The sequence below is a fragment of the Euprymna scolopes genome, chromosome 11 (assembly GCF_053919585.1).
Source record: "Euprymna scolopes isolate OS-2025 chromosome 11, ASM5391958v1, whole genome shotgun sequence".
Classification (NCBI taxonomy): domain Eukaryota; kingdom Metazoa; phylum Mollusca; class Cephalopoda; order Sepiida; family Sepiolidae; genus Euprymna; species Euprymna scolopes.
In genome coordinates, this window is record NC_136492.1 from 54,874,973 (window position 1) to 54,896,990 (window position 22,018).

Genomic DNA, 22,018 nt, shown 5'->3' on the forward strand with positions numbered 1-22,018 from the left:
ACAAGTTGGATAATCGAGGTCCTACTCTTGGAATTACTCCTGCATATATCTATATTACTCTATATATCTATAAAAGTTAACGTGTGTGTGCCTGTGTACATTTCCCTACGCAATAACTCTGTCATTTTTAAGTCTGCAGACTCGATATTTGATATACAGGGTACTGAGATTTATGAGAATGTTTGTAATCCGTTCTTGGCCAGAAATTTGACTGTTAAGGGGTCAAACTTCAACGATTTGACCTTTGATAACTCTACCAAAGTGCTCCGACAATTTCGGTATAAACAATTGAAATTTTAGATATAGGTTCCTTGGACATGGATCTAACTTAATAACTTGATTTGAGCCCAAAACAATAAATATAGATGTAAAAGTTAAAAAAAAAAAAAAAAAATTGACCGCTTTTTTTTTCTTTTTTTTTTTTGCTCAATACACACCTCCAAACACTCGGGCAACGCCGGGCTGAAATGCTAGTATTAATATAAATGTAGCATTTTTGTCGCCAATTAAGTAGAGCATTTAGCTTATTTTATTCGGTGCACTAGATGAACCTTAGTACACGAATTACAAAGGTAATTTAACTGTTTTAGATAATTATATACATAAAGTTACTTGCCGCTGACATTGACTAGCATGGTGGGTGCCCGGCGTTTCCCGGGTGTTTGTAGGCGTGTGTTGAGAAAAAAAAAAGAAAAATATGGTAGTAGGTAAGCAGGCTCGAACCCGTACCGCGAAGGAGGTAAAGAACGTGAAAAAAAAAACGTGACGTCTTTGTCGTTGCGTCCATCGCGAAATCGGAAGTGGCGAAGGTTTAAATTAAGCCTAGTCAATCGAAAAGCAGAGATGATTTTCGAAAATATCGGCGAAAAAAGCGAGCCCTTCCTGTAGAAAAGTGCCCAGTTGAGAGTTAAAGAATCAATGTTTTAGCCAATTTTTCGATATTTGTCGTCTGAAGGGTCGAGCTTTACAACGTTACCGATCTTATGAAAATCCATCGCTTCTGTCGAAAGTTTTAGGCAGACATACATACATTTAAACAGACAGGTAAGATTTATATTATAGAAGACCACTTTTCGATTTTTAAAAGTAAATAGAACTCTCTTATATACTTAGCCGTGAATATACCAGCGATTTCACAAAGTATAATTAATTTGCATAATTCTTTACAAACGAACTTTTACAATTTACTGCTTGTTTGTTTTTCTGTTTTCCTATTGGATGATTAGTTTTATTTCACTATTATTCATTTGTGCCTACTTTCTACCTTGCACATAATTTCATAGTATTTAGAGCTGCATTTAGAATAAATCTCTGATAAACTATTCGATCAATTTTTTTTTATCCACAAGCTTTAAACTTGATATATGGAGTATTCAGTTTTGTGGAAAAAAATAAATTTGGTTTTTAACCGAAAAAAGTAGCTGCTAACGGGTCAAAATTAAAAAAGTAATATTTAGCAGACGCAGTTTTACACAATGCATATAATGTATGCATGAGCAAATATACATTTACCCGCTTAATTGTTTCAATTATCAAGTTTTGATATGTTTGCGTCTTTGCGTCAGGTCGTAAAAATTACCGCAAGAAATGTAAAATGTTATTTTTTATTCTGATTTTTTTAAAATATTTGAGACGCTGTCTAATAGATAGCCGAATGTGTTTTTTTATTATTTATTTATTTATTTATTTATTTAAATAGTTGATGTTTTAGGGAGTAGAAATTTAAAATAACTTAGAAGCAATGTATAACACCATTTTGGAAGCATTTTATAACGCCATTTTGGAAGATAATATTCGAATAAAACCTTGAAATTTTAAACGAATTGTGCAAGTCATTATAATTAGTCGAACTCGAAGTGCAAACATTTTACATCTATTTTCTCCATTGTTTTGTCGTCGATTATTGATTATTGAAAATCGATTGCATTACTTCTAATCATCAAATAACCTAAAGAAAAAAATCAAGATGGCGCAACTGCAGATTTCTGATTACAATGTTCATAACGCAGAGGGCTTAACTCGTGTTCTTGTTTTAATTTTAGGCGAATAAATATATTCATTATTACACTAAATATTTATCTATCAACTATTAAAGGAACTTTTTGTGAGAGAGAGGGTTCCCTATGAACTAGAAAACGGCTGGACTGGTCGTTTTGAAATTTTACACGAAGGTACTTGATATATGTGGGACTATTCTTACATACATTTTCCATCTGAATGCCTCTGATAATTATCGATAATCGAAAAAATCCGATTAAAGAAGGAAGTTCGATTTTGACCGAAGTTAACATTTTTATACAACCCAACATCACAAGTGCATTTCAGAAGTTTTATCACCGCACAAGCAGAAAAGCTCAGCCTATAAAATCAAATATATATTCTTTTATAAGACAGGGTTGCGTTGGAAATGAATGTTTCTTTTTAGTATACAATTGAATAATGATACTTTTCAGTCATTTTAAACTTGAAAGTGAAGCTATTATTTAGAGATAAGTCAATAAAATCAACAGTAGATTCTCTACAGTGCAATGTAGACTACAATGTATTGTGGACTGTCATTGCAGGGAGGCGTGGACAGTTTTCTTCTTGGTAGACTGCGGTGGCGGGGTTTCTTACTAAAGCAGGCAATCAATTGATTTGATTTTAAAAAATGGGCAATTTCACTGATTTCAATGACAATAAAAGTATAGGAGGATGGAAAATTTGTTTAACCTTATGCAATATCGAAAAATGTCGGGTCTCACTGATAGCGAGTTAATAATTTTCATTTATTCAGTCTTTTTTTTCTTATATGATTTAATACTACACGATATATACGAAAATAGTTTTCGCAAATCTGTTTCATTTCTAATTCGCTGTAATTTTTAATTAACTGAAAACTTCACCTCTCTCTCTCTCTCTCTCTCTCTCTCTCTCTCAGCTACTTATGTATTTCTCTTGCTCTTCTTCATTCTATATTGATTCAAACACCCTCTAATATTTGTTTGATATTTCTCTTCGAATTTGGGGGGGGGAGTCTACCTGTTTTTTATATTTGTTTGTTTCTTATTTTTAGCAGTCGCTATCCAATCTGCATACGTGCGCCAGTACACACTACAAACATACACGCGAAATATATTTAAACTTACTGAACGTTCTGTTTAAAATATAAATATCAAGTTTTTTTCGTATTTCCGTTTTTTCAGCTTTTCACCCTGTCCGGATAAATAATTTTCCAGGTGATGTTATCCAGTCCGATAGTCTCCAGTTTAATTTCGAATCCATAAATTATGTAACAATTCTAATACGTCACTTCTTTTCCCGCAGATACCCACGTGCCATTTCGAATCGACCCATTGAACGGTACCGTCTACATTAAGAAACATCTGGAAGTCGGTTCGCGGACGTACGTGATTAAGGTGAGTAATAGTTGCTATTATCTTAACCCCCCCACCCGTCCTTACTATGCATACAATAGAAACTTGTGTGCGATTTGTCATATACAAGGAATCGTTTTGAATAGCGTTTTGGTCTGAAAGGGTTTAACAAAACTAAGACAGCAACAAAGTACAATTGACGATTGATGTGTATTTAGCTAATGTATCAAAGTAATGATTGCTTCTGGCATGATCAGAGCAACTCTCTGTCACTATCATTATTATTATTATTCAAAGTTTCACGAAGAGTTCGTGTAGTGATGTAATAAGGTAGATCATTATAATAAATAGGAATCATATTTCGGTTTTAAATAATCTTAGTAGGACCAACATCTGTTCGAATGCAGACTTAAAATCTTATAACGCCAACTTATGTCCACTTAGATAAATATACTTACACACTAAGAAGTTGGTTGAAAACTGATTTTTTCACTTATTCGTGAAATGGCAATATATATTCAGTGAACTGCATACAATAAATGATTTAAAAATGGTATTGCGATTTGCCATTAAAATATTGGTTGCCTTATTCTTAGGTTTGCAATAGCACACGTTTCTGTCAAATTAAGTTGTATCTATCAGATTTACCTCATTTTAAAATAGCAACTTTGTCTCCTTTTTCATATTCAAAAACGGCATTTATTTGTCTAATTCTTAGTATTCAAAGAGAACATTTATTTGTCGCATTTTTCATATTCAAATAGAATATTTTTCTCGTTTTTAATATTGAAATAGAACATTTTTTTCTCATTTTTAATATTCAAATAGAACATTTTTTTCTCATTTTTAATATTCAAATCGAACATTTATCTCATTTTTAATATTCAAATAGAACATTTATTTCATTTTTTATATTCAAATAGAACATTTATCGCATTTTTTATATTCAAATAGAACATTTATCTCATTTTTTATATTCAAATAGAACATTTATCTCATTTTTGATATTTAAATAGAACATTTATCTCATTTTTAATATTCAAATAGAATATTTTCTCGTTTTTAATATTCAAATAGAACATTTTTCTCATTTTTAATATTGAAATAGAACATTCTTCTCGTTTTTAATATTGAAATAGAACATTTTTCTCATTTTTAATATTGAAATAGAACATTTTTTTCTCATTTTTAATATTTAAATAGAACATTTTTTTCTCATTTTTAATATTTAAATAGAACATTTATCTCATTTTTAATATTCAAAATGGGACATTTATTTGATTTTTTATATTAAAATAGAAAATTTCTCATTTTTTATATTCAAAATGGAACATTTATTTCATTTTTGATATTCAAATAGAACATTTTTTTCTCATTTTTAATATTCAAATAGATGTTTCTCATTTTTAATATTGAAATAGAAGATGTTTCTCATTTTTAATATTCAAATAGAACAGTTATTTCATTTTTCATATTCAAATAGAACATTTTCATTGTTTATATTCAAAATGGAACATTTATTTCATTTTTCATATTCAAATAGAACATTTATATCATTTTTCATATTCAAATAGAACATTTATATCATTTTTCATATTCAAATGGAGCATATTTCTCATTTTTCATATTCAAATAGAATGTTTGTCATTTTTCATAATCATAGAACATTTTTCTCATTTTAATATACAAATAGAACATTTTTTTCTTTTTTTTAATATTCAAATGGAACATTTTTTCTTTTTTTTAATATTCAAATGGAACATTTTTTCTCATTTTTAATATTCAAATAGAACATTTTTTCTCATTTTTAATATTCAAATAGAACATTTTTTCTCATTTTTAATATTCAAATAGAACATTTTTTCTTATTTTTAATATTCAAATAGAACATTTTTTCTCATTTTTAATATTCAAATAGAACATTTTTTCTCATTTTTAATATTCAAATAGAACATTTTTTCTCATTTTTAATATTCAAATGGAACATTTTTTCTTATTTTTAATATTCAAATGGAACATTTTTTCTCATTTTTAATATTCAAATAGAACATTTTTTCTTATTTTTAATATTCAAATAGAACATTTTTTCTTATTTTTAATATTCAAATAGAATGTTTTTTCTCATTTTTAATATTCAAATGGAACATTTTTTCTTATTTTTAATATTCAAATGGAACATTTTTTCTCATTTTTAATATTCAAATAGAACATTTTTTCTCATTTTTAATATTCAAATGGAACATTTTTTCTCATTTTTAATATTCAAATAGAACATTTTTTCTCATTTTTAATATTCAAATAGAACATTTTTTCTCATTTTTAATATTCAAATAGAACATTTTTTCTCATTTTTAATATTCAAATAGAACATTTTTTCTCATTTTTAATATTCAAATAGAACATTTTTTCTCATTTTTAATATTCAAATAGAACATTTTTTCTCATTTTTAATATTCAAATAGAACATTTTCTCATTTTTAATATTCAAATAGAATGTTTTTCTCATTTTTAATATTCAAATGGAACATTTTTTCTCATTTTTAATATTCAAATAGAACATTTTTTTCTCATTTTTAATATTCAAATGGTACATTTTTTTCTCATTTTTAATATTCAAATGGTACATTTTTTTCTCATTTTTAATATTCAAATGGTACATTTTTTCTTATTTTTAATATTCAAATGGTACATTTTTTTCTCATTTTTAATATTCAAATGGTACATTTTTTTCTCATTTTTAATATTCAAATGGAACATTTTTTCTCATTTTTAATATTCAAATGGAACATTTTTTCTCATTTTTAATATTCAAATGGTACATTTTTTTCTCATTTTTAATATTCAAATAGAATATTTTTTCTCATTTTAAATATTCAAATGGAACATTTTCTCAAATAGCATGTTTGTTTTATTCATAAGTTTCTAAATAGCAGATTTTTCTGTTCTCTTGTGAATTTTGAAATTGAAACTTTGTCCACCGCATTTTCAAGCTTGAAATAACTCGTTTTGTGTCTGTTACTGCTATAGTTTAAAAAGTATATTTAGGTATGTTTTTCTCACTTGGTAACTCACCTCCATCAGTTTGTCATTACGTCCGTCTGTTCAAATCATGTTATAAGCATAAGTATTTTTTGTTAATGGCGCAAATATTCAAAAAATGCAATCTTGTTTCAATTCCAGCCTGCGTGGTAGCAAGCTAGAGACTTCCATCGAATCAATAATGTTAATGTGTGTCATCTGTTGCCTTAGATTTATACTGGGTTACGTAATTTGTGAGATTCGATTAAATTCCAGGTCGATAATAAAAGAAAATCAGATGAACAAAAAAAGAGTCAAAACAATCAAGTTAGTGAACACGCAAACATTTAGAATCTCAAGCGTGAAACATATTTTTAGATTCATTTTTTTTTAATTTCAAACTTGTTTGAAATGATTTAGAAATATTTTTTCCCCAAACATCGTTTCATTACGATGACATTATTTAGCTTTTGCCGCGTTTTTAAATGCGTCATGACAGTTTTATATTGGGCTCTGTCTGTCAGATTGTCCCACTTGGAACAAAATGTTTAAACACATGCCGTGTATTTTCATTTGATGCCTCTTAAGGTACATGCATCCAAACAGCTCTATAAAAGACTGCCATTCCTCTTTTAATCTGTGATGATTACGGTGTAAATAGCATTTTTGTAAGTCCGTCACGTTTAAATCTTAGATAGAATTTCCAAATGAACCCATGTGTCTGTCTGAAAAGTGAAACCATGTGTCTCTGTCTGTCACGTTAACGAGTACAATAATCTGCATAAAGAGGCAAACACTTAAATTTAAACCAGCATTTACTTTTTTATCAAGCTTCAACTCGCACTTTGACTTGTCGGTCACGCTTAAGTAGGAAATAGAATGTTATTTCTCTGTCACGTTTTATTTAAACTAGTATGTTTGTTTGTTTGTTTGTCATGTTTAAACTTTAAATAGCATTTATTTCTGTCACGTTTTAGTTTTGAACTGCCATTTTTATTTCTTGTGTTTTGAACTAGAATTTCATTTGTCTACCACGCTTAAGATTTGAGCTAGCAGTTTTATTTTTGTCACGCTTTAATTTTGAAGTAGCATTTAGGTTTGTCTGTAACACTGAACTTTTAATTAACCTTTTGGTTTAGCATGTAAAAGTTTTAACTATAATTTTCCTTTGTTTCTCACGCTTAAGTTTTTAACTAGAATGTTGTTTGTCGGTCACGCTTAACATTTTAGATGCATTCACCGACTTCTCTGAGGCAATTTTACGTCTGTCAATCTGCCATGTTTGTGGCAGCTTTTTTATCGTCAAACGTTCATACAGAAATGCATCCATAAAGCCCTATAAAAAGCTCTGTCAATCGGTCCATTGTAATGATCACGTTGAAAATGTCATTTTTATTTGTCAGTCAGGCTTAACTTTGAACTAACATTTTTTAATACGTCCATGCATCCCTATATGACGCACTGTCAGTCCATTTGTCTTTATTACGCGTTTGAAATGGTATAATAATTGCTAAACGCGTAGATTGAAAGGCTGCATCTCGTGAATACCCGTCGTTGATGGATTTTTTTTTCAATGTTATTTGCGTTTATTTGTTTATTAACTTTATTTCACACCATAACATTAGAATGAAGGAGTTTCCTTTAAATAAGTTTTATTTTTATTTTTTCTCCTACCGCATTAAAAATGACTTTTTATATTATTTTTCCTCTTAAAGAGAATTTCTTGAAATAATATTCAAAAAAAGTTATTAGGAAATGTTAGTAATTTAATTTATATTCAGACGCTGAGTCAATTTCTACATAATTGCCTACAGCAAATTTGAATTTAAAAAAAATTTGCTCTTTATCCAACGTTTGATTTGGACTCGAGTCGCCATTTTGATTGTAATCCTTATGAATTCTCGTATTGTGGTTGTAGCTGGATAAAACAGGGAACTGTGAACAAATTTTTCAAAAAACTATATTACTGCCTGGGACTATAATATCAACCCTACCAGGTTTTACGTGCTCTTTTTGAAAAGGGATTAATTTATTTCAAGTTGCCTTAGGTGTCCTTACTGGGGAATGCCGACGAAACTGCTCAGGCGTTATTTTTTAGGCCAGGTAAGGATTCCTTTTGTATGATGGCTTTTCAACCTCGACCTTCCGAGTTGTGTCACATCTTTTCACGCGGGAAGGAATTAAGTGACACCATGGAACTACGTTAAAAATGTTCACACTTTATATATCTAGAAAAGTGAAATTGTTTATCTGTGTGTCTGTCTGTGTGTACATTTCCCTATCAAACTACTCCGTCAATTTTCAGTCTACAGACTCGAGATTTGACATAAGGGGTATTAAGATTTGGAAAAGTCTTTTTAATCGGTCTTCGGACAGAAATTTGGCTGTCAAGAGGTCAAAGTTCAACGGTTTGACCTTTGAAAGCTACCAATTTTTTTCAGCCAATTTTGGGTATAAACAATTGAAATTTTAGATGGAGATTACTTGGATATTGATCAATCTTTTTAATTTGATTTGAGCCCAAAACAATAAATGTTAAGGTGTCAAATTTGAGTTCAAAGTTTAAAAAAAAATGTTGACCTCTGCAGTCTCTACCAAATTACTCAGCCAATTATTGATCTAAACACTTGAAATTTTATATAAAGTGTATTCAGATATAGGGCAAGGTTTTTAATCGGTTTTTGGCCGAAAATGTGGCTGCCAAGCGGTCAAAGTTCAAAAGATTTGACATTTGCGGTCTCTAGCAAACTGTTCACCCAATTTTGAGTCTAAACATTTGAAATTTTACATAAAGGGTATTCAGACATACAACAAGCTTTTTAATTTTTTTTTTTGCGAAAATTTGACTGCCAAGAGGTCAAAGTTGAAAGAGTTGACCCGTACAGACTCTGTCAAACTCCTCCGCCAATTTTTTTGTCCAAGCACTTGAAATTTTGTATGTAGGTTACCTGGACACGAGTCCAACTTTTCAATATATATCTATATATACATACGCACATAAAGTTATGAACAGTACATAGGGCCCGAGCAAAGCCGAGCGGAACTGCTCGTAATTTTTATTTTCCATCTGTTTTGGACGCTATACCAATGAAGTAATACTTTTTCGCATTTGTAAATAGTAGGTTTATCCGGCGTTGCCGGGGTGCAAAGATAAAAACAGATTAGTTTTTAAAAAGTACATTTTACATATTTCTTTTAAAACCTCTTTTTACTTTTCTCTGCCTTGTCCTTTCTCTTTCTTTCTTTCTACCTTCTCCTACTGCTATCCTCCTCTATCGCTTCGTCCATTCTTTTACTCTCTTTAGATATATCTATCTCGCTGTCTCTTTCAGGTAACTAGTTTAATATCATTGAAAGAAAAAGATAGCAAGAAAGATCTGAATGTGTGTTTGATCTCATATCTGTGTATTTGAAACAACTAAAGAATGAAAAAAATAAGATTGTTTACCCCCACCCCCACACCTTGTACTTTTTTTTTTGGTTCCTGGTGGGATCAAAGATAAGTATTACACTAGTCCTTTCCTTAACTGTAAACATGTCTGCGTTGACTGTTTAATGGATTCCATAGTTCCAATATATTCAAAAAGCAGGTGATCTTCGGGTGAGAACTATCGTAGAGAAGAGAAATCACCCAGGAAATGAAAATTATATATTTGGTTTGAACATTCATCACCCAAAATTTGACTCCTCCACTTGGAAAATCTTGGTGCCTCTTTATGTGGAGGTACATGTTGAGAATGAAGTACTTGAAAAATTAATGTCCATCCAGATACGGGCTTCCATAGGCACTAATATTTTTTATGTCCATAGATTTGCCGCAGATTAACATTTTCTAACGGATGGCTTTATAGTCTATCACAAGATAGACGCTTAAGATCACAGCAAATGGATTATGTTTAGTTGGCAGATGTGTTCGTCTTGATTTTCAAGTCTGTTGTTCAATAAAGTTAAACAAACATTATTAGGGAAACTCTCAAAATATGTTCTGCGTTTTATCCAACGTTCGATTCCGACTCGATTCGCCATTTTGATTGTAATCCTTATGAATTCTCATTTCGTGGAACACAGTAGGGTGAACATTTTTTTTAATTACATTTCTACCCGGAATAAGGATGTCAACCCTACCAGGCTTTACGTTCTCTTTTTGAAAAGGGGTTAATTCATTTCTAGTTGCCTTAGGTGTCCCTACCGGGGAATACCGACGGTAGCGGTACATTTTTTAGAGAGAGAATCCTTCTGTTGCAGAATTAACTGAGACCCAAATGTCACTGAGATCAATGTCAAAATCGAGCACCGACTTCAAACCAGCACAACGCACGAACGATCAGTTAACGTGCGCATAACCAAGTCGGGGTCACACTGACAGCGATAACGTATGGTTTGTAAATATACATCGGACAGAGGTATATATTCGTTTACAAGGGACGTTTAAGTTTAGGATCGCTCGGACATATGAACTACAAAGCTGACATTGACATAGTCTCGTTTTCAAATAACAATTATATCATTTAAGGAGTTAATCCTGTAATCAGCAGGATCACCTGTAGTGAAACGAATAATTATACAATTGTATCCTTATGATTTTTTTAGATCATCTGAACAGTTCTTTACTTTTACGTTCGTGAATAGCTCTACAGTTTTAGAATTATGGAAGAAATGTATTTTATTGCGAGCAGAAACTAATTGAAGAATCAATTATTGCCAACTGACGGCCGCCTGAGGAGAGATTGATTAGCTAAAATGATTAAGATCTTGATCGAACAAGAGAAATCGGCGTTTATCAAAATCGAATAATCATCAATACAACACGTGATCCTTACATCATCAAATGACCTTGATCAGATGTTTTCGGGTCATTACGATAAATGAAATTTCAAATAAAAAAAATGACTTAACCGATAAATCAATGAGTAATTGATGTACATTTCAATCGGGAGGAAAAATAACCTTTTCCTTATATTTATCGGAAGGTAGCTCTTTCGAACGAATGGCTGTTGTCAAAACAATTTTTAAAAGGAAACTATTTTTCAACTGTAGTACAACGTGACTTTTTTTAAGTCAATGACTGGGTATCGACAGAAACGATTTTTGCTTCTTGAAGGGAAAACACGACAAACACTAAAAGAAAGTACGTTAGACTTTTATGTAAATCGGCCCAGACAAAGTATGAAACCATTTTGTGTAAGGAGTCAACAGAAATACATCTTAAGGTCAAAACTTAGCTGAGTCATGAATAGACCGACTCCGACCAAGAAAACAACAATTTTTCTCCTTTGTTAGAAATATCGCTCATTATATTATGAGGCTAAAACACAGAATAGTTTTTGGGGGGCCTGTATATATGACCTAAAACTATATCCGATGGCGAGGCCCCACCTTGCGGGCCTTGGGGAGTGTGGAGCCACCCTTTAATTGCCATTGCTCCCAGGTCCACTCTGATCCGGAGTGGTAGTACCTGTTAGGGTCCCAACTATGGGTTAATTAGAATCCGACTTATAAAACAAATATACTCCATTAAAAAAATCGTTCCTCAAAATAACTAGATTCGGCATTAAATAACCTGAAAAAGGTTGATATGCCGTAAAACAAAAACAACCAACCAGCCAACAGAACAGTTAATTTAAAATAAAACATACGTCAATCTTGTACAATTCCAAATAAAAAATGCATTTCAATTTATTTTCAAACGCCAAACGTATTTATGATACAAATCAGTATTTTCTTTTTAATTAAATAGACATTATCTGAATTCGTCAAAGTTGTTTATTTATAAATGAATATTAAAAATATTTTGTAGTGATACATTTTATTATGGGGATAGTTCGATAGTTCGTAATAATCAAATATGTATTCGTGGTTGTATACGGACCTTATATATATATATATATATATATATATATATATATATATATAAAATATATATGGCAAGTAAGCTACACTGAATATTCCGTGTTTCATCCACTCTAGGACTCTTCAGGCTTATGCGCATAAGCCTGAAGAGTCCTAGAGTGGATGAAACGCGGAATATTCAGTGTAGCTTAATCGCCATATATATTTTATGACTTACTAACTAGCTCTACCTACGTATTGAGCACTTTTGAAGTAAATACTTAAAGTCTACGCGTAAATTTATACTTTCGTATATTAATTTTATGTGAGTAAATGAAGTAGTTATATATATGTGCGTGTGTGTGTGTTGTTTTAGCGATATTAACAGCTTCGAAACACTTGTGTATTTTTATTTGTTTGTCAACTCAGCGTTTTTTAAAGACTAATAAGTTCTCTTTGTTATATATATACATATATATATATGCATATATATATTATATATGTATGCATATATATATTATATATGTATGCATATATATATTATATATGTATGCATATATATATTATATATGTATGCATATATATATTATATATATATGCATATATATATAATATATATATATATAATATATATAATATATATATAATATATATATAATATATATAATATATATATATAATATATATATATAATATATATATAATATATATATAATATATATATATAAAATATATATAATATATATATATAATATATATAATATATATAATATATATATATAATATATATAATATATATATAATATATATATATAATATATATAATATATATAAATAATATATATATAATATATATAATATATATAAATAATATATATATATAATATATATAATATATATAAATAATATATATATAATATATATATATATAATATATAATATATATATATTATATATATAATATATATAATATGTATATATATATATATATAAGACGCCTCTTATATTTCATGGGACATATTTTAATTTATTTTTATTATTAAATACTAGCGGGACCTGTGGAAATTCCATAGGGGACTCCTTCATATATACTCTATTGATATTGGCATTTTGTAGATGTTCAGTGAAAATGGAGACGCTCTGATATTAGTGTAGCTTTTTTGTTAAAACTGCAAAAGTATTTATCTAAGCTAGCAGGAACGCCCGGCCGTAAAGTACACTTAAATATATTTTAATTCTTGTATGTTTCGTATATATTATTAAACAGTTAATGTTCTATCGATTTTTATATATTATAATGTTGCGATTTCAAAAATACAAAAAACCATATCCATATTACTTGGGTGCATCAGCTTGAATCGAAACCGAAATAAAAACTTATGATTTTGAGCATTGTTAAAGTGGTGGACAGATGTTTGTTTAAAATAGACATTTGGCGAGGTTATTTACGGACGCCGCTCCTGTGGGTCGATCGGTGGAACTGCTGACTATTAACGCGATGGTTCTAGGTTCAATCCTCGTCCTGAGAGATGTGCTAGTCTAGCGGCACTGATGAGTTGTGATACAACGAAACAGGACTGTAAGTTGATGACTGCAAATATATTTAATATATAAATATATAAGAACAAATGTCTTCCGAAAAAAACATAATGCTGAGTATTTTATGAACTTCTTTTTTCTTGAAACATTATATTATCATGCAGTTTTCAACATAAGCAAAGAATTTCAATTTTGTTCTGAACAGTACATGCACGAGAAGAGACGAAACTGACATAATAATAACCATTTGTTTTGGCATAACGAAACGGATACGTAAAAAAAAATGTAATATGCTGAAGGAGCTATTTTGCATGAAAAAAAAATTATTTGGATCTTGGAATGTAATAATTCTGTTATTCTTTTATATATGATCTTTTGTTAGATATAACATGCATTGAGTTTCAACTCGAAAAGTGAAATATAATTGAAAGAAAAATATTTTACCAATTAACAATATATATATATATATATATATATATATATATATATATATAATGAATCAATGACTAAAGTCTATATTCCAAATTTATTTTATGATGTTGACCATCTTACAATTTATTCCTTTAATTCAGTTTACATTTCTTAGAAGTGCACGCATGTGGAACTCTTTTGCGTTTGGCTGTTTCCCACCTCATTACAATTTGGATGTCTTCAAGTCCAACATAAACAAATTCCTGATAAACCGCCCCCTTAACACACCAAATATTCCAAATTTATTTTATGATGTTGACCATCTTACAATTTATTCCTTTAATTCAGTTTACATTTCTTAGAAGTGCACGCATGTGGAACTCTTTTCCGTTTGGCTGTTTCCCACCTCATTACAATTTGGATGTCTTCAAGTCCAACATAAACAAATTCCTGATAAACCGCCCCCTTAACACACTTTATCAAATCTCCAATACTAACGATTATTGCGATACTTGCCCATTGATTACTGTACACGCAATAACCCTTATCCTCGAGTGACTTCCTTGATAAGTGGTGACCTCCATGTAAAAACATCATTACAATTCTTGACAGTATCTATTTCGTAGTATAAAATCATGTACGTAATTATTATATCAATCAATCCATCTATTAACTCATCCGGAGAAATAGCGACTATCAATCCACCAAAAGCAAATAAAATGCGTTTTGGTATGATTCGAAAATTGGAAGAGAAGCTGCAATTATTTTATTTGCTTACATTACGCCATTTTGAACTCATACATAGTTATGTGTTTGTGTATTTATAACTGTTTGTGAGGCTGAGAGGAAGATAGGGATGACAGAAAAAATAGACAACAAATGCATCGTATCGTATGTATTGTATACATATTGTTCCCTGAGAATAAATTAGGCCTCATGTGTAGTCTAGCTCCCAATCCTGAACATTATACTACAGGGTGACCCCCCGCCCAAAAAACGGGTCTCAACTCTAATTAAGCCCCGTTTCTTAGTGTTTTGTTCGAATGAAATGAAACTTTGGTCATAACTAGTTTATTATATTCAAAACATCACATCAAACCACTAGGGTCTTTGGCCTTTTTTCTCCGTTCTACAGCATATGTTTAGATGGCCTCCATTTAGCTTTTGTTTTTGTTTTTTGGTCACCCTGTATTATCATTATTTACTCTAGTTTTTAATTTTTAAAATTAAGTTAGTCGTGTGTTCATTTTTATTTATTGCTGACTATTATCCTCATCTTTTCTTAGTTGTTTAACGACGTTTCGGCCAACTATTCCTCTGGTCTTCGTCAGGTGGTAACCGCGACAGATAGGCATTCTGAATCTCCTGACTGCATTCACTGCAATTACTGCCTTCCATAGTTGTTGTTGCCTCACCACGTTTTGTCCAAGTAAACATCTGGCCGGCTTTAGGCAGGATTGAAACCGCTATGTCAGACAATTCTCACCTGGAACCGTAGAGATTCAACGTCTCTATCAACTGCGCCACAGGCTCCGAAGTAATTGAAGTGAATGCAGCCAGGAGATTATTAGTTCCTTTCCGTCACAGTTACCATCTGACGAATGCTGGAGGAATAGTTGGCCGAGACGTCGTGAAACAACTAAGAAAAGATGAGGATAATAGACCGCAATAAATAAAATTAATAAATAATATTCATCTCAATGAATTCCAATTAAAGTTATTCATATTTCCCGTTTTGGGTGCGTGGCACAAATATAGACTAAATGATAATATTGTAAATAGAGAAGAAATCGAAACAGTAAATACCATCATTTGATGACTCGTAATAATTGAGATAGCTCGGCAGATACATCAGCTTTATATTTTATCCAATATCTAATATATATATATATATATATATATATATATATATATATATATATATATATATATATATATATGATTGTTCTCTATAATGGTGCCTGCTCTAAGTGTCTTCACTGAAATAATAGTTGCGCAATCAACAATCCCACCTTTCCTGAACCAGCATTATTTAAGTCCATTGGCAGAAAGAGGATCTTAACGACTTGGGACAGTGTGCTTAAGATAATACGTTTTCGTTAAACGTAATTTTCCATTTTTTCAGCGTCAAGATACAATGGACACCCCTTGTAATAATACATGCGCGGAAAATCTATAGTGCATCACAGCTTGCCCAAACACAAACGCACGTCTCTTAAACTGAGGTTTCTTTAGTCACATGACGAGAAAAGATTCACGGCAACCGGTAACACTGTGCCGATAAACAAAGATTAGATCTTTTCTATGGTTTCCTTTCTCGAAGACAAGTTAAACAACCAGGGCTTGAAGGTCGCGTTAATCCTTATATTAGACCAATAACCGAAGTGAAATGAAGTATTTCCGCCAGAACACAAACCTAGAACACTGATCCCACAGTTAGCGCCCATAAAACCACTACAACAGACTACTTTCAATTTATTTTATTTTTTATTCTGCATCTCATCTCATCCCCATCGTATTTTTTTCTACGCAACTTCATGTCAATCGATTGTATTTTATTTATTTCTTATGAACTACTGACTTGTTCTCAGAGGTGGGTCTGTGATAGATTGGGTGAGACAAATACTTTTGAGTGAGCTTCTAGTGTGCACATATGTCGATATTGCATCGCATGAAAATATATTGGCAATTTAAACTGATGATTTGTTCTCTCCCAACTTAACGAGGATGCAATCGGTTTTCGAGGAAACCTATCAGTTCGGTTGTCAATTAATCAATTCAACTACATGTCATATAATATATATTATATACATATATATATATATATATTATATATGTTAATTTAAAACTGTGTAGCCATCAACAATTGTGGGTTTTTTTTTAAAGGTTTTCATCATATTTTTATTTTAAAATATTTTTATAACGCGTTTCGAGCTTAGGGTGTGCTCTCTTCAGATATTTTCGTAAAAAGTTTTTCTTTAAAATGTGAGTTTGTAGATATGCCTCCGCTGATATTAAATATGTTTTTCATAGTGATGCGATGCGTGTGTTCAGTATTCAGACGTTCTGTCTCCAACTTTAAGTGTTCACAGTGACCGGTCAAAGTTAGTTTCAAAGAGTGTTTTTTAGTCCATATGGTGAAGGTTTTTATGGCTTTTTTAGGGTTCTTTTTAAAGACTTTCTTTCCCCATGTATAGCATACACTCACACACAATCACATACGCATACATATACATTCATGTACATGTACACATGCACACGCACACGTACGCAGGCACACACACATACACACACGTACATACATAGAAATATATGTAGGAGCATACATATATACACATATACATACCCACCTACACACCCACACACGTACTCGCATACATCCACCGCTAACAATTATTTTTATTTTTTTATTATTTTTTATTTTATATATATATATATATATATATATATATATATATATATATATATATATATATATATATACGGATATCGTGTAAGAGTGTTCTGTTCCTGGTTATATATACTTTTTTTTTTCCAACCAAAACACGCATGTATATATGCGCTTAATCATTCCGACATACGTACACGCACCCACACACACACAAGTAAGATGGAGAATAGGTAGAAGATATATATACACACACATACACGCACATACACGCATATATGTACACACATATATATATGTGCACATACACTCACAAACATCCACATACTATGTAGGCACACACACATGCACACACACATGCACACACACAGACATATGCAGGGGCTCACACATACGCGTATATCCATATCCACACGAACACATTTACCCACTCATACATGTGCATACATATGTATATATATATACACATACACACACATACATACGGAGGTGTATACACTCATCCACCCATATATATATATGGGCACATGCACTCACAATCACACACACACACATACATATTCATACATTCCACCTTATGTATATATTGGTTGAAGTTTCCTTTCCAATCCATGCACATATGCATACATGGATTCGGTCACTCAAACATAAGTGCACGTATACATACAAACAAGATGTAGCATAGATAACAGATGATATATAATTATGCACACACGCATACACAATCATATGTGCACACCCACGCACACACACATATACACACGCACACACGCGCGCACATACACATACATACGTTTAATTTCTAGTTGTTTGTTTGTTTGTTTAAGAGAAATGGTACCGTACTGGGTATGGGCGCGCGCACCCGCGAAAGTGTGTGCGTGCCTTATTGTGCTTTTTCGTTGTTTCGTGTGTGAGGGTGCACACGCTGCACACCTACCCAAGCATGCATGCGTGTAAGTGTATTTTGTGTTTTGCCTATTTATGTGTAGAATTATGGAGAGATGTTTAAGGCGGGGTTAAACTTTGCTATGAAATTTTTTTCTTGAGTTAGCAAGTAGAAGTAGTTGTCAGTTTGGAAGATGGGCATTATCTCGAATCTGCCTCCACTGCATGTGTGTATATGTTGTGATACATGTAGGTGTCTATTTTCCGCGATTTTGATGTTGGATCGGTGTAGGGCTACTCTATTACTAAGGTTTTTTGTAGCGCCTATGTAGGATTTATCGCATGCTGGACATTTTATTACATAGATCACGTTTTTTGAGGTGCAATCTAGTTTTTTTTTAATTTTGAATGTTTGTATGGGGTTCGTAAATGTGTATGTGTTTCCCTCTAATATTATGTTGCAGACTCCACATCGTTGTTTGTTGCATTTTCTGACTCCTTTTGTTGCGTCTTGATTGAGTTTGGATGAGGTAAGAATGCGTTTTAGGTTTTTGGGTTGGCGTTTGCTTTTTATTATTTTTGTTGTTTTAAGGAAATTGTTTAGTTTGCTGTTTTGGTTAAGTAGGACGAGGTTTTTCGTTATCTCTGTGAAAAGCTCTGGGTTGTTTGTGTTGTGTGTGGAGACGTATGTTAGGATTTGTTCTTTGTTTCGTTCTTTAGGGGTTCTCAAATCTTCTACTGGTATATTTGTCGCAAGTTGGATCCCTTTGTCTATAAGTTGTGATGGGTATTTTCTTTTATGTCTTTTCAGTATGTCTAGGAAAGGTAATTCTGTAGAGCTTTGTTCTATGGTGAATTTAATTTTTGGGTGTAGGTTCTGGAGTATGGTGTGTAAGTCTGTGATTCCCCCCATGTGGGTTTCCATAGGATGAAGCAGTCATCTAAGTACCTTTTCCATGATTCTACAAACAGTATTTTAGTGCTGTGGCCAAATTTTTGTTCTATTTTTTTATATAAGGTTTCTTCTAGGTAGGCTAATGTAAGGGTTGCGTAAGTCGGTGCCATTTTCGTTCCCATTGCTGTACCTAGTGTTTGGATGTAGTTGGTATTGTTGAATTCGAAGGAATTATTATTTAGAATTATGTCTATACTATCGATAATGAATTGCTTTGTAAATCTGGGATGTAGTGTTTGTGCGTGTCTGTTGATCCAAAATAGTATTGCTTCTTTTCCTAATTCATGGGGTATATTACTATATAAACTGCTAACGTCAAATGTAACTAATAGTGTCCCGTTTTCTACTGTATGTGGTAAGGTAGTAAGAAAATGGATGTCGTCCCTTATGTAGCTCTTATGTTATATATATATTATATATATTATATATACATGTATATATTATATATATATTATATATATATTATATATGCATATATTATATATATATATATTATATATATATATATATATATATATATATATCTTCCACTCGATAATAAAAGCTAATGTGTATGTATCTATATATTTAATTATATAGTTCCAAAATTCCCGGCCTTGATAGAAGAGGAAACTATAATTTTCTGCTATGGTTTCAAATGATCTGCAATAACAGCAAAGAGAGACTTGATTCCAAATATTTCTCTAATGTTACATCTCTACTTTTTTGAAAATAGAGTACGATTATGAAGATGAAATACTCCTTATACACTGTGAAATTTACTTCATGCATGAAAAGCAAAGATGGGGAGATAAAATCCAAGTAATATTTGGAATTAAGCTTCCGCTTGCTGTTATTGCAAATCATTTGAATTCAGTGAACTTGAAGTGCACTTTTTTTAGTTAGCGATATTACCCCAAAGTACGGTCTATTATTTTTTAAACCTCAGTTATTAACTTAGTCTATTGCAATTGGTTAGGCAACAAACAATCCTGTTTGTGTCTTCAGATGATAGAAGTCAAACGACTGTTTGCCGAAACAATTGTAATGGACTAAGTTAATACCTGAGGTTTTAAAAAATAAAAATAAAAAAAACATGCAGCTCTACCAACGTATTGAGCACTCTTTATACGATTTTTTGCCACTTCTACCATTGAGTTATATATAACAAACTTTACCTAGAAGACGCGTGTTATTGTCGATTAGTGTTTTAGATAGTGCGATGACTGATCCGATTAAACTAGACTATTTATACTTAATGCTTTTAACGGTCAATTTCAAAATAAAGATATTATTTATACCATGAGTATGATATTGGACCCTATTTTTCTGACTACATTAATTGGTGAGTTATCCATGTGTACAATACTTACGATCGGTGTGAGTCAGGTTTTTCTTTTCTCTAAAATAGCCCAGTTTACTTAAAAAAATTAAGACCTCCTTAATACACAAGTCTTGTGTGTGTATATTAGTGATAGGACGATTCCAAAAGTTTTCCCGATTCCGATACAATTACCGATTTCTTTCAAAATTTCCGATTCCAATCCGATTCCCGATTCTGATTCTTTTTAAATTTATACATATTTAATTAGAGATTTGTTTTGTTTTGTTTTTGTTTTGTTTCTTTCGTAAACTTTCAAATTATTCATAAACCCCTGGGTAATGTCCGCGTATATTTTTTCTCAAATGTTTGCTTTGGAATTGATTAAAAATTATAAGACAACAAAACATTTATTTTGATTTTAAAACAAAGCTATATTGTATCAGTTCGTATTTACTGTATAATATGCTACTTACATAAATAGTTAAAAATATTCGAAGATTGGTAGGCAAAATAAGAAAACGATGAAGGAACAACATATTTAACAACGCCACCTCTCATTGTTACGAACGAATTTCTAAATAATAATGTTACTATTTAGAAAAACATTTTTAACGTGAGATTACGTGAGCTTTCTGTGCCTTCTCTCTATGAATGAACTAAAATTTTATTTTAATTATAAAAATTTGGTAGGTTATTAAATTGATTTACTTTGCTATAAAAACAAAACAAAACAAAAACAAAACGAAGTGCAAATGGTGATGATGATGATGATGACGACGAGGACTTTGTAGATTAACACGCAGCTAAATCCCTATTCCAAAAAGAAATATTACTTCTATAGATTACGTGTTAGAACATGTTTTTAAATTGACGGAAAGAAAAGCGACCATGGTACTTGTGCAGTTTACGTCCCTCATTAAAAAACGAAAATTTAAAAAAAAAAATTATATTCTACGCACCCGTTATGGAATGAAGTTCTCCTAAAAAAATTTCACTTAATTTCATCAAGTAGTTTTGTTTTTAAAGCTTGTTTTTAATCTCGGGAAAATGAAATTTCTCTAATAAATCGCTAAATTGATCTCAAGGCAAGTAATCCTTTATATTTCGACCAAAATCAATGCTGATAGCGTAGTTTAGATTGACTGTTTCGAATGCCTCGAATGAATGCTTTTAGCGATAAAAACAAAACTACTTGATGAAATTAAGTGAATGTTTTTATGAGAACTTCACTCCATAACGGGTACGTAGAATATAATTGTTTTGTTTTTTTTTTTGGAAATTTTCGTTTTTTAATGGGGGACGTAAACTGCACAAGTATCGCGATCATTTTAGAA

At 31.1% G+C, this 22,018-nt stretch overlaps 1 protein-coding gene across 7 annotated transcripts in view; it reads left to right on the forward strand.

The window, feature by feature from the left end:
• Positions 1 to 22,018, forward strand: part of LOC145287853 (protocadherin Fat 3-like) — a 1,926,363-nt gene that overhangs the window by 1,217,256 nt on the left and 687,089 nt on the right. For all 7 annotated transcript variants that reach the window (XM_080135727.1, XM_080135730.1, XM_080135731.1 and 4 more), the window contains exon 10: positions 3,307 to 3,398. In XM_080135727.1, the coding sequence (XP_079991853.1) occupies positions 3,307 to 3,398 (92 nt within the window). The remainder of the gene's footprint in view (positions 1 to 3,306; positions 3,399 to 22,018) is intronic.